This window comes from Trifolium pratense, linkage group LG1 (assembly GCF_020283565.1).
Source record: "Trifolium pratense cultivar HEN17-A07 linkage group LG1, ARS_RC_1.1, whole genome shotgun sequence".
Lineage (NCBI taxonomy): Eukaryota > Viridiplantae > Streptophyta > Magnoliopsida > Fabales > Fabaceae > Trifolium > Trifolium pratense.
In genome coordinates, this window is record NC_060059.1 from 48,342,577 (window position 1) to 48,360,939 (window position 18,363).

Genomic DNA, 18,363 nt, shown 5'->3' on the forward strand with positions numbered 1-18,363 from the left:
AAAATATGACATTAATCGGATATGATTTGATATTTCAATGAGATGCATAAAAAATTAACTCATTATTTGAATGTTCGTAAGACATTAATTTTGATGTATCCCATATGACGTATCAAATTATTTTCGATTAATGTTATATTTTATATATATGATCTATGCTATAGTATCTTTCAATCCAACGGTCAATTTTGTAATACGATTATGTAATAAAGAATTATCAAAGGTGTCATATAAAAAGTTTGACACCTTGGTGAGGCTCTAGCGATTTTACACTGTAGCAATCCCTAATTAATTGGGGTTGCAATTTCTGATTTTCTATCCTCACCGGTTCTCCGCCTGCAACTTCTGATTGTATGTCAAGCGTATTTATTTTTTCTACTTTTGCAGTTCCGACTCATTGTAACTTTCAGAGCGACGACATGTTGCGTTTCTTGTGTGTCTTCTGTCACTGCATAAATCGCCACCACACATAGCAACTCACGTAGGTTATGGTTGGGTTTTGTGGTTTTGTTTTACTACTATGTGCTTCTTCAGTTAGAGTATTGTTCTTCAATTTTTTTTTCGGTTCACTTAAATAGTGTCTCGATGATACTCGTTAGTATGATCTTTAATTTAATGCTAATTTCCTTACTCATATATGTGTTATGAAAATTATTAATGAACCGTATCCATGAACTTAATTTAAATGATAGGACATCACATTAGAATTCAATGGATTTTACCGACTAAAATACTTGAAAAAAAAATTATTAATTAATAATTTGCCCCCTAGATTCAGGGTACTGAATTCTTTACATTTAACTAACTATATGGTTATTTCAAGTCCTTTTTCCGGGCTTCAGCCTTTTTTATCCCAAAACAAAAAATATGAAAAAGAATGAACAGTCTTAAGAAAGAAAAAAAAGTACAAAGTCCTAAAAACAATCTTCTAATCACATAGTCATGTAGACTGTTAAGTTTGAATCCATATACAACAGGACCATAAAAAATAACCTTTTATTATTTAATTTCCTTTTATTATTTTCTTTTGAACAACTAGACATTAGTTTTTCTAATGTAACAAATCATGCTGTGCATAATGAATATTATATCACAAAGATCTTCTAGGATTTGGGAACAAAAGTGCCAACATATCCCAATGCCAGGATGAAGAAAGCAACCGCTTGCATGAATAGGAATATGAAGAAGTAATTTTTCCCATACATAAAATCATAGCAGCCACAAAATATGAGATAGAATCCAACAACAAGTTCCGTCATGTGAATCCTAGTTATTTAACACAAACACAACAAGGTAAGTACTTAAATATAACTAAGAAAAAATATATATATTAAATGCTATATTAAGTACTTGAATAATAGTTTATCATTTTATACCTGTTTCCAATGTTAAATCGATACTTTTTGAGTAGTTTACTATCACCAATTTTATCCTTAAGAGCATCTCCAAGTTTTTCAGTGACAATCCATTCATTCACTCTACTAGTCTCTAGTAAACCTATAATTGTTGCCTTTGTTCGATGTAGAGACATAGTATTTTCAAAAAGAACCCAAAAGACAAGTAAATGGAATGACCTGAAAAATGATTACAAACAATTGAGTAACATTGTCAAGGTTCATTAATGTAATCATTGAGGGACGGACCTAAGGAGGGCAAGCAGGGGCTCCAACACACCCCCCCATGTGATTGATTTCTGGATCCGTCCATGGTAATCAAACTCTATGATCATTTGGTTTATTTTTTATCAAAAGGATAATTTAGTTTCTTAAAATGAAATAATGTTATTTATGTAATAAACTATGTAACTATTACATACAAAAAAAAAAATTGTGATCAATTTATGTGTTCATATGCCTCCAATCAAATCGTACAATAACAGCAATTTAATATATTTGTTTCTAAAATATCTTATCAACTCTTTAATTATATGATAAAATTTAATTGAATGCATGCGTAATTATTTTACACTAACAATATATACTAATTAAAAAATCCACGTTTATTTACAAAATATAATTTATCTAAGCTCTCTAAAACCCTCAAAATTCCTCCTCAAATCATTTTTTTTTATAATATTCTCTCTATAGAGGGATGATAATATTTAACTCAAGAGGAGAACTTTTAGTAGCCTGAGAGACTTAGAGAAAACTCAACTCAAGTGGTAGATTGTCTGATCTTGAGGAATCCAGAAAAGATTATTCATTTGGTTAAATCGAGGAATAAAACTTAAGTTGAATTGAGATTCAATGTTAGTGTAAAGGAGTTAGACTTCCATAACATAACAAACCAATGTTTGAAATCCATATTTATTATAGGACACACCTCAAATAGAATTACCTCTAGCAGTGTGGGAACCTATGGGAAACTAAAAGAAAAATTTCTCACCAAATAGATAATTGTGAGAAACTTATATATCAAAGTGACACAAAAAATGAAATTGATGAATAATAAATCTCAAAAAAAGAAAAAATGGAACTGGGTAGGGATAGCCCATTTGTGACATATCCCATAGTAGTTGGTCCAAACATAATATAATATACGAAATTTTCTCATCTCACCCACTCATTTTTTTGCCTACTCCCCTAGCGCGCAAAAAAAATCGGAAAATACGTTTCGAACTGTTTTTCTAGTATAAAATTTACACTATAAAAAATTCGGAAAACGTTTTCCGAATTGCTAGGGGTAGGAGAAAAAGTGAATGAGATGAAAAAATTTCATAATATACAACCCAATGACAAGCGGATAAGTCTTCCAATCTAATGACCATTTATGTAGATGGGTCCATGAAGATATAGGAGTCCAGTCTAACTCATTTGACAGCTCTATAAAATTATTTTTTGAGTGTGTATTTTGTATTTAAAATTGTTAATGCATTTGATAATTGAATTTATGCCACTTCAAAACGCTAGAAATCTAAGATTTTTAAAATATAATTGGGTTTGCGACTTTAATCAATTCTAAAACAAAAATCCAAACATTACTAATTTGTCATTGAAATATGTTTGACCAACCAAAACATAATTTTGAAATGTGCGACCGTGGAACCAAACATATGTTGAGGCAAATAAAAGAAAGGAAAAATAACATAAATATTGACCTTGGAGTTCCAACGGCTTTTAAAAGTGTGACGATGCAAGGGATATAAACACAAATCCATTTAGGGATCACAACCTCAGGCACCATAACAGTTGCGGGCAACACAATGCAATAGAACACAAATGTGTTTATGTGGACCACAATCTTCCGAACAAAGAAAAAACTGTAAACAACATGTAACTTTGTCCACAAAGACACTTTCTGCAATATGAAGATTAAACAAACACATAAATATATTTAAATTATAAATTAAATTATTATGAGCCAATGTATTCATCAATGGATCAACCAATTACCTTGTTTGTGAAAATCTCCATAACCACTTTCCTGAAAAGATTGGCTGGCCCGCATGACCATCTGTGTTGTTGGTACCTATAAGCCTTTAAAGTACTTGGCAATTCGCTTTTAACCTATATAGTTTGAAACAAATATTGTAATGCAACACTCCTAACACACATTAAATTTTGGTAACATGTAAAAAAATGACTGTTTGAGATTGGATTAAGAAAATGAAACCTGTATATTAGCGAGGTATAAGAATTTCCATCCTTTAAGACTAGCACGTATGGCCAAATCCATATCTTCAACTGTAGTCCTATCTTTCCACCCACCAGCTTCATTCAACGCTGAAATTCTCCACACACCCGCAGTCCCTGTGTTAAGATTATGTTGATGGTATTACATTGAATTTTTTTCTAATATTTATACAGAAAACATTGATGATCATGTCAAAATACAAAGATTACGGATCTATATCAATTGAGAAAAACAAAACATCATCAACAATTATGTGAAGTGCGGGGTGTTGGCGTGTTGTGTTTTCGAGTTGCAGGCCCTTATATCGTGGTCGCTTCTTCAGTTTTGGTTTCTTCGATTTTCTCCGCTGCTGGTTCTGTTTTTCTGTTTTGCATGGCGTTGCTCTGGTGTTGGGCTTAAAATGTGAGGGTTGCTCTCACTTATAAATACATATTCAGGCAATCTCACAACTAATGTGAGACTTCTTAAACAAAAACATAACCAAATAACATATCGGGTTTCAAGTTTAAAAGAAAACAAATATAATTGTTTGTACTACTTCCACTATTATTTTTTAGAAGGAAAATGGATGAAAGTGGTTTAAGTATGTGGTGAGATTACCATTGAAGCCAAAGAAGGCATAAGTAGAAGATCCAACTTCTTGTTCCACCTTAAAATGGTAATCAAGTGACATTTGTTGCATCCTCGTCATCAAACATTCATTCGCATTTACTAAAAATTATGTGCAAGATTGTTAGAATCAATTTTTACATCAACTTAATTTATTTAAATGGAATCGATATGTAAATTTAACCCTTAAACTCGTAGACGTCATACTAAAGATAATATTAAAATTTATATTTGATATACACTTATCAATGATTTTCAATTTTATAACCACATAATAAAAGCCAACTACATTTTTTTTTATCACAGTAATTAGCAAATATTGTATTTTGAAGCTTCAATAAAATCATAAAAAAGTTACCAAATTTCCACCGACCCTGAACGAGACCAATTTCAGGATTATTGATAAGGAAAGGGATGGTTTGACAGAGAAAATCAGGTTCAGGTTGAAAATCAGCGTCAAAGATAACAACATAATCACATTGCATGACATAGCTATGCTTCATTCCCTCTTTTAAAGCTCCTGCTTTGTACCCATTTCTGTTGTCCCTAACTTCATACTTTATATTAATACCTTTGCTTTCCCATATATGGCATTCCACCTGCACCAACTCCTGCAATTTGTTTTTTTGTTGAATAAGTTCTTAGTCTTTATAAATATTTCAAACTTTATTTTTGGTTATTTTTAAAAATTTCCCAAATATTTTTTATCACTGACTTTTGATTTCTGTTTTTAAGTCAAATCATGTGTATCTTATTTGAGGACCAAAACTTGTTGACATCTTTCTGAGAGATTAAAAATGAAATTAGGGACATTTATAGGAACAAAAACCCTCCTTTTTTGTTCACTTGCAAGAATCACCTTTAATACAAAACATGCACATAGTGAGACAAATCTTTCATCATGTACGAACTTATTTTTACCATTTGATCAATAAACCTCAATACCATTGGAACAATATATGTCTAACCCTCTCCAGACCTGAGATCCGTATGATAGGTGTGTAGAGTCATGAATTATGGACTACAGGTTCCACCCTGGATTTGGATTCACTACTATTAAATAACAACGCAATATCAGACTGTAATCAATCATTTTCGTTGATTTAAGATCAGACGATTCAGATTTAAAATACAGTTTGATAAAGTAAAACAATCTAAATCGTTGATCAGAGATTGAAAATCCCAGTCAGTTACAACACCATATTGTAACTATGGGAAATCCAACTTTGGTATCACCCTCTTCCTTTACAACGGGGTACAACCACCAACAATCCGTAATCAACAAGTCACAACAAACCTATCATTCAAATTGCAGGTTTGAGGAAGAGGATCAATGACACATTATGTTAGAAGTCCCACATTGGCTAGAGATATGGCAAAGATAGTCTTTATAAATGTAGTGCAAACCTCAACTCTCAAGCTAGCTTTTGTGGTTGAGTATAGGCCTCTAAAATTCTAATTGTGGTTGAGTATAGGCCTCCCAAATTCTAATATGGTATCAGAGCCTATCCTAGATCCATTTGTTGTTTGTTGTGGAGACCTCCCATATTTGGGCCACCCGTTGTTGTTGATCCCACGTTCCAGCTTGTTCAGTTTGGACGTGAGGGGGTGTGTTAGAAGTCCCACATTGGCTAGAGATATGGCAAAGATAGTCTTTATAAATGTAGTGCAAACCTCAACTCTCAAGCTAGCTTTTGTGGTTGAGTATATGCCTCTAAAATTCTAATACATTAATCTAATTTGATTCAATGGTGAGAATTATTTAATGGTCAAAATAAGTTTTTACATCCTAAAAGAGTTGTCACACTTACACACCATGTACTTGGCTTGACCAAAATCTAATCCCATCATTAATCCTATATATCATTTACAAATTAATCCCAAAAACTAAGCCGTGTGAATACATTAAGATACATAATGGTAAAAATATTTTAATTACAAATTTAGACACGGTATTTATTCATTTTAACGATGAAATTCTAACCACTAAATTACCTGAATTGTTGGGTCAGTTGAGTCATCAAGAATTTGTATGATGATTCTATCCGAAGGCCAAGAGAGTCCACATGCAGCACCAATGGATAGCTTATAAACCTGCATTTAGAATTAAAACCATATATATGTCAAATTCAAAGAGAGAAAGTTCTGCTTTTCAAAGCTCTAATATATTAAAATTGAAAAATGAACAACATTCACCTCTCTTTCATTGTACATTGGAATTTGGACAAGAACCATTGGATAATTAGAGTTACCCAATTCAACATCATCATCCTTAATAGTCTCCCATTTATAACGTTTCTCTGGTTTTCTACCACACAACTTCACAAAACTAATCACAATTGCCATATAAACTTTTTCAACAAAATCCATCAATAACATGCATATGCACAAAAACACTGCAATTTTCAGTATTGGTACAACCAAAGCTTCTCTCATATGCTTCCAAACAAACTCAATTTGCATACCAACTCCTCCAATTACTACTTGAAATGCCTCCATTTTTCAAAAGAAGTGTTTTTCTTATCACCACAAATCGGAAGAGTGGTTGTTATAAGAAACACTAGTAGAATTGTAGAAGCATACATATAAGGGGCTATGTGCACATTAAATATTATTTGTTACTTACACTACATGTGGTTTTTCAACCAAACAAACAAAAGTTGTTACTTACACTACACGTGAGTTTAAAAAGACTTCTTTTTTTATCACCACAAACGGGACAGAGGATGCTGGCAGAGCTAGAAGAATCAAATAAACATGTTAAGGGAAGAGTGTTGTTGAAGGTAACCTTTGTAGAAGATATAAGAAGGGACTATATATATGTGCAAATAAATATATTTTTTACTATTAAATGCATGGTTGCACATTAAATTTTTCTTTTTACTCACAAAATTAGTGGGTCAACTTATGGTAAGATAGAATGCATGTGGGACTAAACAAATTTGCTACATTATGTAAAAAAAAAAAAAACAAATTTGCTACATATAAATGCCCGTGTATTTTTGGATCTAGCTTACTAGGACCTAAGTATGGTTTCAAACTTAGACGTTTAAAATATCAGTAGTGGTTCGATTTAGATTCGACTCTATTGAGATTTATATTTAGTACTTTTTACTATAAAATAAAAAATAAAATATGAATATTTTTAGATCATTTAATCAAGATCAAATGATTTACGGATGTCCCTAATAAGTGTTGTAATAAATGTGAGTTGAGTCCCACATATTGTTTAGAAAAGTGAAAGTTGAACATTTATAAGTGAGATGACCCATAAACCTAACACCTTAAGGTTTTGAGTTAAAATGTGATGTTCAGCTTACTTGTAGAGTTGTTCTTAAAACCACCGTCGATGATCCCTAGTTGCCCAATAGTGATATTAGAGCCTAGTTCGACGAATGGTTCGACCGTCTCCTTGTATCGAAAGTCTTCCCGATAAAGGTGGTCAGACGGCGTGTCCTAGCCCGTTGTGTGCGGCCAACGGCGGTGCAAGTATATGTGGCTTAAAAAGCTTCCGCTTGAAGGGAAGGAATGATGAATAACGACTTGTAGAGTTGTTCTTAAATCAATGTGGATGATCCCCTACTACCCTCGTTACTCAACAATATGTGTTATTTTAACAACTATAGCAAATTCCATTTCGTACATTGTCATTGCTGCACAATAACAAGTAATAATGTTTTTTCTCATGGCAATATATTTTATTGTTTAGGAGAAATACTTGTTTTTTCTTACTTGTTTTTTTAGTCCAAGTAGCAACGTGTTTTGCTGCTATGACTTTTTATATTACGCAATGTTCTTCGCTTCTTCCTCATGTCAATATATTTTATTGTTTAGGAGGAATAACTACACTTGGTTTTCTTCCGACGGTTTTGCCATGACATTTTAAGGTAAGATATTCTGAAATTTAGGCACAATTAATTACAAAAAGCAAATGCGTATATTCTTCGATCCATGCTTTTTGTTTGCACGTGGGAGGTTGTCCGGCCACAATGAAATTTGCCACATGCAAATTTTTCAACGGTTACAAACTTATATATGCATATAAAATAGGCTAAATTATACAGTAGTTTTTACTCACTAATTTTTACAAATTTATAATTTTCATTCCCTAACTTTTAGTGCATTTTATTAAAGGTTATCCGGTTGATTTTGACCAAGTCAACACATATAAGAATAGTAACCCACATGTTACGCCAACATTTCAGGTGAGTCACTAATGACAATCAATTATATGATATTTTTAATAGTAATTTAGGGTAGTTTTAATAGCAATTGAAGCCCAAAAACAAGCAAATACTTGAAAAAGTGAAGTTACTTGGCCCAGAAGCAAGAAAGTGAAAAAAACATAAAAAATGGCAAAAATGTAATAAACAATGCACACATTGTACCTACGATGAGATTCAGCGTGGCGCGATGAGAAGGCGGTTTAAATTGAAGAAAATCTGCAACAAATCTTTCCATCGTACCACGATGACATACCAACGTGGCACGATGAAGGCGGTTGAAGAAAAACATAAAATCCTGATCAAATCTTCCATCGTACCACGATATGATCCATCGTGGCCACGATGAGGCAAAATTACACGCCATCGTGGCCACGATGGATACGATAGGTGCGTAGAAAAAGCTCAAATCTAGCTGAAAAACTATAAATAGAGTTCTACTCCTTCACAATTATTCATTCAGAAATATTGAGACATATTCAATATTCACTCTAGAGTTAGGATAACTCTAAGGAGGAGGCAAGGAGGGCAAAGGAACTCCAAGGCCAATAAGGTTCTTTTCTTTTATTATCATTGTAATTTATTTTTCCTAGGTTAGGTCGAGTAGATGAGCTCCCTTATGAATGCTTGAGACATGTAGCCCTGGTTCGATAAAGTTTATGCTCAATTGTTATTACGTTATTTTCTATATTTGTATTAGCTTTAATTATTCATTCTTAATATTGATCACGTTAAGTGAATGAACCTAGAGGAAATTAGTTGATCCCGTGACAACAAAATTAATAGGCCAGACTAAAAAGACATTTCATCCTACCAATATGAGATCATTAAATTCAGTATCTGACGGTATGGGGGCAGGATTAAGAATCGCACGTGTTAAATTCTGCAATGATATTAGGAAATCGAGTTAGGGTAGAGAACTTGTTAAATTCTGAACTTCTAAAGGTTAGGACGCACTCTTTAGAGGTTGAACCTGTTAAAGGTAATGATACGAAATCACGAAGGCTAAACCTATCCACGCTTAATTGGTTCGACCTATGTCAGATTGCAATAGAAATAAGTATAGTAATACTAGGCTTATTTTAATAGAAATTAATTCGGTAGCTTATAATTGAAAATGAGGTATAGTATAACGCCACTTACCGAGCAGGAGTAAGGGAGGGATTCGAAACACTTAACCACCTCGTGCATCTACTCGCATAACCCTTTTTATTTATTGCTTTTTACTTTCTTGTCCTTTACTTTATTGTCATTTTCTTTTATGCAAATCTCTCTCAAACAAACAAAGTGAATGCAAAACACTTTTACTTTCTAAATTCCTAAGCAAAACTAGTAATTTTGGCACAATCCCTGTGAAGAACGATAACTTATCACTTTATTACTTGGTTGCGATTATGTGCACTTGCAGAGCCACCATCAGTCACCTTGTGTCGACTTGCTGACATGACATATGAGTTAATGTCTCGTGTACGCACTACAAGAAATAAGGAAAGCGACGGCAGTTCAAAATAAAGCATTAGCGTCGGTTATAACCGTCGCTAATTGCTTAATGCAGCGGTTGGGCGTCCGTCGCAACAAGAGGCGTCGCTAGGTCATACAGCGGCGTTTATCATGAACCGTCGGAATAACCGCCGCAAGGATGTTGGCGTCGGTTTAATTGATTTTCGCGGCTGTTACCAACCATCGCTCTTTGTAATTATTTGTTCAAGTTTTTTAAGCTCTTAGCGTCGGTTGTAACCGCCGCTATTTGAATTTTTTTAAATAAAAAAAAATGTTTTTTTTTTTGGTTTCCCACAAAAAATTAAATGCTTTTTTTTTCCACAATTTTTTAAATGGAGTATTTAACACTCTTGATTCCCATTAATCTCAATATAACAAAATCTAAAACACACAACATCCCCACACATTATTTTACTAAACATATCAAGTAATTGATTCTCACAATTCATGTAGAAATTGATACTCACAAGTTTACATCAAAATTGCTTTGAGTTAACACACTAAACATAAAACTATTACATTAAAAAGTGTAGCAAAACAATAAAGATGCTTACAAGCTCTTAGACAACAAAGCAATATAAAAAATCAACTATATAGATCATCTAATTTCACACTTGAATTACTCATGCTATACCTTGAGATCCAATTCTATTAAAAAACATCCCCCAATTCCAAAGCAAATTTTAATGCTTGCAACCGCGCGTACATGCACATCGTCGTCATATAAACCACCTTCACAATTTGGCCTTCAATTAAATAAAATAGAAACAACCATGAAGAAAAATCATAGAAACTTGACTATAATCATAACGCTCATAAATTAATTGCAACTTTTTAAACCTCACCATGATAAACAATACGGATAGGAAACTTCCACTACATTGTAGCACCATGTGCCTTCCCCTGAACCATGTCACAGAAGAAGTTCTACATTAGATTGGTGAACTCCAAGCCTCTTATCCACTTAGAAACAATCCTTCATTCAACAAACTAGACATATACAAGCATAAAAAATTAGAAACAAACCACGTGTAATTACTATTGTGTGATTACTATTTTAGGAATCTGAGAACTCAGCAAAGAGGCAATAATACCTGTGATTTTTTCAATCCAGTCCATTTGGTCTAGTGCACTATTTGTCTGCACAAACAAGCATAATTAATTAAGGAGTGGATATATAAAGCTTAATCACTGTCTTTATATGGATAAAACATTATGCAAAAATATATTAAAATAACCTACAAAGTGTAGTTCTTTGTCGACTTAGAAGTCCAGAACCAAGCTCCAAACTATTCCTCTGACCAAAATGTTGGCTACTAGACCCCTACAAATGATGAATAGCCATGATAATATATATGGTGAAATTTGCCACAAAGAAGTATATATGGCAATTGGCAACTTAAGTCCTTCATAAACCAACTTATATATTGTTCACATTAGACTTACAGATAGTTTGCTGCATTGTTTACAGTAGTAATACAGCATTCCTCGGCTATCAAGAACGAAAAAACCTCCTTTTCCAGTCCCCCTTAAGTTTGAGGAACGCTTCGAGAGATAACCTTGTCGAATAGTCTTGACCTATAATGATAAACAAAAATTAAAAATAAACCAACGAGAGAAAGTAACAACTTATAATTTCAATCAGCTAATTCTAGCCATCTTTTCAACCTTTCCCTTTACAGCATTTTGCATTACTGCTTCTATCATCTTATGTGAACACATGAAATTAAATTTGTGTACAATTGAGTGAAAAAATTCTCAACATTAAGTAAATATAACGTACCCACTTTGTTCAATAAGAATTGCATAATCGGTCAGCCTTCCTCGCGTGCGAAAACTCTTGTATACTTTCTGTAATTTAAATGCAGCCATGTGTTTATGATTCTCCTCATGAATCAAAACTGTTGATTCAAGGAACTAATCTTCCATATCTTATATGCACACTATCAGTAAGAGGATTATAAACACCAGTACAAAAAACGCTTTCTAGTAGCAAGAATAAAGAAACCTCTAAAACACAAAATTGTATATTACTAACTTTATTAAGGAACTTCATCACAAAATAAACATTATTATAAAAGAAAAACTAAATTTTGGAGTTAATGGACAAAAAAGAGTATTTGAGGTTACCTTAGACAAATGCAGGTATAGTTCTATTTGAGCTTACCAAAATTGTGAATATTTATTCACTAATGCCTGCACTTTCAATTTAAGGTACACCAAGAAACTTTATGTGGAAGCATAAATAAAGCTCAGGTGCAAGCTACTTGTGTTTTGAAAACTTTAAATTCAATATTTATCAGAATAATAAGGGTAACAAATTAACAATGATTGAACTGTTGAGCAATGAATCATCCAAATTATGATACGGTATATAAGGGAAAGGAATGTTTAAGAGTAGTTAGTAAGAGTGGATGTCAGTTAGGAACAATTAGAGGAATTAGTTAGTCAGTTAGACGGGATTAATTAGATATATATTTCAGTTACAATGGCTCTATTTCCCTCCTTACTTTCCTTTCTATTCTTTACCTTCTTAATGAATGTTCTCTTATCAGGTTCTTAACAGATACTATGACAAATAAAAAGTACACTGAAAACATCAAGCCATAGGATGAAGGATCGTACTCAAACGGTCTAAAGATCCAATGCAAGTTCAAATAGTCTGAAACCAAACAAATTCAGAAAAGGTCTCGAAGCCATAATTCATCAGTTATTTTGGTCAAAAAATTACCATTCAAGTAAGCATTTTGATACTCATAGTTAACTTCAAACTAACCCCAGACTAAAATGTTAAGACTTGACTTTTAACTAATATAGATTAAAATGACAGATGATTGACAGCATAGTTCTAAATTATGCTCCACAGTTGCAATTACAGCAGCAATATAACGATTTCAATATCAATACTTTAGGTACTAAATCCTGACATTCATAATTTGAAACATTATCATACTTTCAATATCAATCAAATTCACTGTAAAACAGAACTATACCTTATATGTAGCAATACAGGGTATTTGATTAAACAAGTTACCAACCAAGAAACAGCTACACAGTCTATATGCTTATTTACATGCAATAAGTTCTACAATTAACACCCATGCATTGCAGATGCTCAGTACAAATTCATATTATTCTCAGAGCAGTAATATGTTACATAAACTCAATCTCGTGTATACGACATAACAGCTCGCAACATGAAAGCAAATGACTACTCAAATACGTACTTCAAATTTGATTTAAGTGTTAAATAAACCACACAAGCTAAATAACTCATTAAATTCTTTATCTTTCTTTGACATTGGAATTCTCAATTACTTTTAAAAAAAATTGTACTTACAATATGATTAGGGCAATCAAAGGGATTGGAGGATTGGGCTGCGAATCAAAGAGATTGAAGGTTTGAGCTGCGAAATCGAAGAGATTGGAAGCAACTATGTGTAGAAATCGAAGGGATTTGTATCAATCGGTGTCTCGAACTCGGTCACAACGGAGATGAACATGAGATATGACAAGTTGGAACTCTCATGATGGTTTGCAGAAGACGATTTGGAGATGAAAGGGTTTTGGAGAAGACATCGTGATTTGAGACGGCAACGGTTTGGAGAAGAAGGATTTCAGCGCTTTCTCGTGTTCTTTCTTTCTTGTGGGAATCACAAAAATATATAAGTGAGAGAATGAAAATTTGACTTAGGAGGCGTTTGTTTCACGGTATAAAAAATGAATCCAGGGAATAACTTTCCCAGGCATAAATTTCCAAGGAATAAGTTTTTAAAAAATGTGTTTGGTAAGTATTTTGAATTCCCAGGAATTTTTTTTGTGAGGCAGTTTATTTTAAATTCTTAATATACTTTTTATCAATTTTTTTTTTCTTAGATACATATTTTTTTTAGCATTAAAAAAAAAAGAAATATATATTTCTTAAAACGTAGATGTTATAATTGTTAAAATAAATAAAAAAAAATATTCCATTTATATTATCTAGTATTATGTCTAATTATTAATATTGCCACTTATTATAAATAGCATTAATAATACTCTTTTTTTTAGCAAATACTATTTTTGTTATCAAAGCAGAAACATAATATTGTCATTGATTATCAGTAATTTTCTTTTTGAAGCACAGTCCATATTTATCACTATTAATTAATATTATCATTTTGTTATTATTTTTTTTGTGCACGTCAAAATAAAGTGGTGATAAATTGATAATGTAAATATGAGGGAAAGAGGGAACGGTTATTAGTAGTGGGGTAGCACGTTCTCCATAAAAATTAATTGCAACCGCCGGGAACAAAAATTTCCCACCCCTATTAGAGGGGATTAGAAAGCCAGGCTACGTGGGTAAAATTCTTTCCCTGGTATGAGTTTTTCCTGGGAACATTTTTTAATTCCTTTGTAACAAACATGGGAATTTTTATTTCCAACATTAGATTCCCAGGAAAATGTTTAGTATCCATGAAACAAACACCCCCTTAGGAACATGCAGCAGCGGTTCTAAACTGCCTTATCATTGTGTCGTTAATCCTCTTCTTTTTTGTAGTGGGTAGGCGGCGGCAGTTTGGGTGCAAACTGTTGCTATTTGACCGCCACTAAATTCCTTTTTTCTTGTAGTGACGGTTATTTGGTCAAAATCGAGATGAGCCAACCTTTGATAAAAGAGGATAAAATTAGGAGGCAACAATATTATTATGAAAATCTATTATTACTAATATATTAAAATCGATTACCACCAAAATTACTAATTTATCCTTATTACTTTTAACAACGTTGTAAATTTTATATACTTCATTGTAATTTCACTAAAAAAAATATAAAAAAATATAGAAAAATAATAATGTTAAATATAGAAACAAAACAGATTATAGATAAAAACAAAAATAGAACAATCTATACATAAAAATAGGGGAAAAAACAATAAAAAATTATATAAAGTTTAGTCAATAAAAAAATTATAGAAAAAACCACATAAAAATAGAAAAATAGAAATAAAAATATAATACTATATAAAAAAAAGAAATAAAAACAATATTTTTCATAAAAAAAAAAAGAAACATAAACAATTTTTTATTTTACATAACCCAAACATAAACAATATTACTACAAAGTTTACTAAATTATCCTAAATATTCCTATTAAAATTTCTAATTTTTTATTAAAAATATACACGGGGTCATTTGATGAAAGTCAATTATATGATGTTTTTTGTAACAATTTAGGGTTGTTTTAATAGCAATTGAAGCCCAGAAGCAAGCAAATACCTGAAAAGTGAAGTTATTTGGCCCAGAAGCAAGAAAAGTGAAAAAACATAAAAAAAGGACAAAAACGTAATAAACAGCGCGATCCATAGACCCAACGATGAGATTCAGCGTGGCGCGATGAGAAGGTGGTTTAAATTGAAGAAAATCTGCAACAAATCTTTACCATCATACCACGATGACTTGTCATCGTGGCACGATGAAAGACGGTTGAAGAAAGCAGAAAATCTGGAGAAGATCTTCCATCGTACCACGATATGATCCATCGTGGCCACGATGAGGCAAAATTACACGCTATCGTGGCCACGATGGGTGCGATGGACGCGTAGAAAAAGCCCAAACTCGGCTGAAAAACTATAAATATAGTCCTCCTCCTTCACAATTATTCATTCAGAAATATTGAGACATATTCAATTCACTCTAGAGTTAGGAGAACTCTAAGGAGGAGGCAAGGAGGGCCAAGGAACTCCAAGGCCAATAAGGTTCTTTTCTTTTATTATTTTTGTAATTTATTTTTCCTAGGTTAGGTCGAGTAGATGAGCTCCCTTATGAATGCTTGAGACATGTAGCCTTGGTTCGATAAAGTTTATGTTCAATTGTTATTACGTTATTTTCTATATTTGTCTTAGCTTTAATTATTCATTCTTAATATTGATCACATTAAGTGAATGAACCTAGAGGAAATTAGTTGATCCCGTGACAACAGAATTAATATGCCAGACTAAAAAGACATTTCATCCTACCAACATAAGATCATTAAATTCAGTATCTGAGGTCTTAGTATAGGATTAAAAGCTTAGTCTAGAACGATAAATTCTACCTGAGACAGAGTTAGGACTAGTTTAGGAACACGTGAGAACTTGTGACACATTGAGCCTTAAAGGTAATGATACCAAAGTTTGTAACGAAAAAGTTGAACCGACTGGGGCTATGATATTTAAGCAGAGTAGGGCAACATAAACTAGGCTCCGAACAGTTTGTAATAGAATAGGGAACGAGTGCTTCCGAACCTATTTTAGCAGACTAATCCTGATAGAGGGAAACAAGGGAATTAACCACTAGGCAAGAGTAAGGGAGGGATTCGACCACACTTAACCACCCCCGCGTGGACACACACGCACTTTTATTTACCTTTTGTTTATTTATTCTTTCAGTCATTTATTTTCCTGCAATTTATTTTATCAACACAACTATCTCCAAACACCAAAGCGAAGACAACTTATCCTAATTCCTAAGCGAAACTAGTAATTTTGGCACAATCTCTGTGGAGAACGATAACTTATTACTTTATTACTTGGTTGCGATTTTGTGCACTTGCAGAGGCACCATCACCATTATTTATCACTTCAACATAAAAATTGAATAAATAATTTTACAAGAAATAATTAACACTTTTGTCAAAAAAAAAAAGAAAAAAGAAATAAGTAACACAATAGTTACACTTATATTTTAACAATATCTATTACTAATATATTAAAATCGATTACCACCAAAGTTACTAATTTATCCTTATTACTTTTAACCATGTTGCAAGTTTTATATACTTCATTGTAATTTCACTAAAAAATAAATAAAAAAATGATATGCTTAAATATAGGAACAAAACATATTATAGACAACAACAAAAACAGAACAATCTATACATAAAAATAGGGAGGAAAAAAAACAATAAAAAATTATATAAAGTTTAGTCAATAAAAAATTTATAGAAAAACCGCAAAAAAATAGAAAAATAGAAAAAAAAATATAATACTCTATAAAAAAAGAAACATAAACAATATTTTTCATAATATAAAAAAAAACATAAACAATTTTTTTTATTTTATATAAACCAAACATAAACAATATTACTACAAAGTTTACTAAATTATCCTAAATATTCCTAATAAAATTTCTAATTTTTTATTAAAAATATACACGAGACCATTATTTATCACTTATACATAAAAAATTGAATAAATAATTTTACAAGAAATAATTAACACTTTTGTCAAAAAAAAGAAAGAAATAAGTAACACAATAGTTCCATTTATATTTTAACAATATTATATAGCAAATATTTAAATATTTAGTTTTAAAAAGAATTTCTACATTAATATACTGAAAAACTCAAATATCGAAAAAAGTCAATAGACCCATATGAATGCACGATTCTTTCAACTAGTTACTCCCTCTGGTCCTTTTTATAAGGATCACTTTGAAAAAATCATACTGACCAATGAAGCACATTTAACATAGTTATTTTCATTTAATACTCTTATAAATTTAAATTTATTCCATGTATACCCTTATTTAATTACTCTTTATTCAACTAACTTACTTATTTTTAAATTCTCTCTCATAATAAATAAGGGCATAAGTGAAATTGAACATTTAAAACATTTGAAAATTGGTCAAAGTTTCTTATAAAAAGGACCAAATTTTTTGCCCTAAGTGTTCCTTATAAAAAGGATCGGAGGGAGTATTATGGAATCAAAATTGTAAGTTTGTGAATGTTAAGGAGTTAAAAATATAATTTAACCTTTAAAATATCGCATTCGGTTGATTAAGATTGGATTGTGTTCAGATTCAAGTTTAGTAGTTTTAACTATAAAATTGAAATAGAAAATAAAATATGCATTTTTTTTCAATCATTCGATCTAAGATTAAACAACATTGATATTCTAAACTAGATCCTTACCCGTGCGATGCACGGGTGTTATTTTTTGTTTATAATATACGTCAACTAAAAAATTTATATAATTGAAGGAGGATTGACCTATAGTTGAAACTTGAAATAAAAAAAAATCATGAACATACTTTTTTTTTTAGGCAAGGACATACATAGTTCATAAGTTTTTTTTTGGTACAAACATAGTTCTTCAAGTTCTTCCAACTTTGTAACCAAAAATCAAACAAACAAATCAATTATTAAGCATAAACAATGTCAATTACTTGGAAAAACACAATTATAATATAAATCATGGATACATATAGATCAAGTATAACAATCTCTAAATTAAAATCAAAATATATATAATGCAAACATAAAAAAGTATAAATAAATAAAAAACAATACACTATTTAATATATATACTCCGGTAATAGAAATCCAAAATAAATAGTAGCATATATATAATAGTAGTATTACATTATAAATA

At 31.6% G+C, this 18,363-nt stretch overlaps 1 protein-coding gene and 1 long non-coding RNA gene across 11 annotated transcripts; both read right to left on the reverse strand.

Annotated features, from left to right (window-relative positions):
* Window positions 1-1,099: 1,099 nt before the first annotated feature.
* Window positions 1,100-7,011, reverse strand: LOC123911734 (glucomannan 4-beta-mannosyltransferase 9-like). The gene is made up of 9 exons (XM_045963191.1): window positions 6,439-7,011; window positions 6,238-6,336; window positions 4,601-4,853; window positions 4,234-4,344; window positions 3,613-3,749; window positions 3,393-3,506; window positions 3,098-3,297; window positions 1,377-1,574; window positions 1,100-1,266 (listed from the first exon to the last, which is right to left on the reverse strand). Exons 1-9 carry the CDS (start codon window positions 6,739-6,741, stop codon window positions 1,104-1,106), a joined length of 1,578 nt encoding a protein of 525 aa, XP_045819147.1. The 5' UTR covers window positions 6,742-7,011; the 3' UTR covers window positions 1,100-1,103.
* A 3,263-nt stretch (window positions 7,012-10,274) lies between these two features.
* On the reverse strand, window positions 10,275-13,654 carry LOC123911776. 10 transcript variants are annotated; one of them, XR_006810714.1, is made up of 7 exons: window positions 13,306-13,654; window positions 11,749-11,973; window positions 11,412-11,543; window positions 11,208-11,289; window positions 11,060-11,105; window positions 10,811-10,955; window positions 10,275-10,711 (listed from the first exon to the last, which is right to left on the reverse strand). It is a non-coding gene; the product is annotated as an uncharacterized LOC123911776 (long non-coding RNA). The 10 variants fall into 10 exon arrangements; XR_006810726.1 differs by having other exon boundaries at window positions 10,348-10,697; XR_006810702.1 differs by having other exon boundaries at window positions 10,367-10,697; window positions 11,749-11,816.
* Window positions 13,655-18,363: the final 4,709 nt, after the last annotated feature.

Bases quoted from the DNA above. Each gene is read 5' to 3' on its own strand.
- LOC123911734 (XM_045963191.1), bottom strand. From the start codon at position 6,741: ATGGAGGCATTTCAAGTAGTAATTGGAGGAGTTGGTATGCAAATTGAG. The intron at 3,750-4,233 runs GTAATCTCACCA...ATCTTAACACAG, and splicing joins TGCCTTCTTTGGCTTCAATG to GGACTGCGGGTGTGTGGAGA. The intron at 1,575-3,097 runs GTCAATATTTAT...ATCATTTTTCAG, and splicing joins AAAGCCGTTGGAACTCCAAG to GTCATTCCATTTACTTGTCT.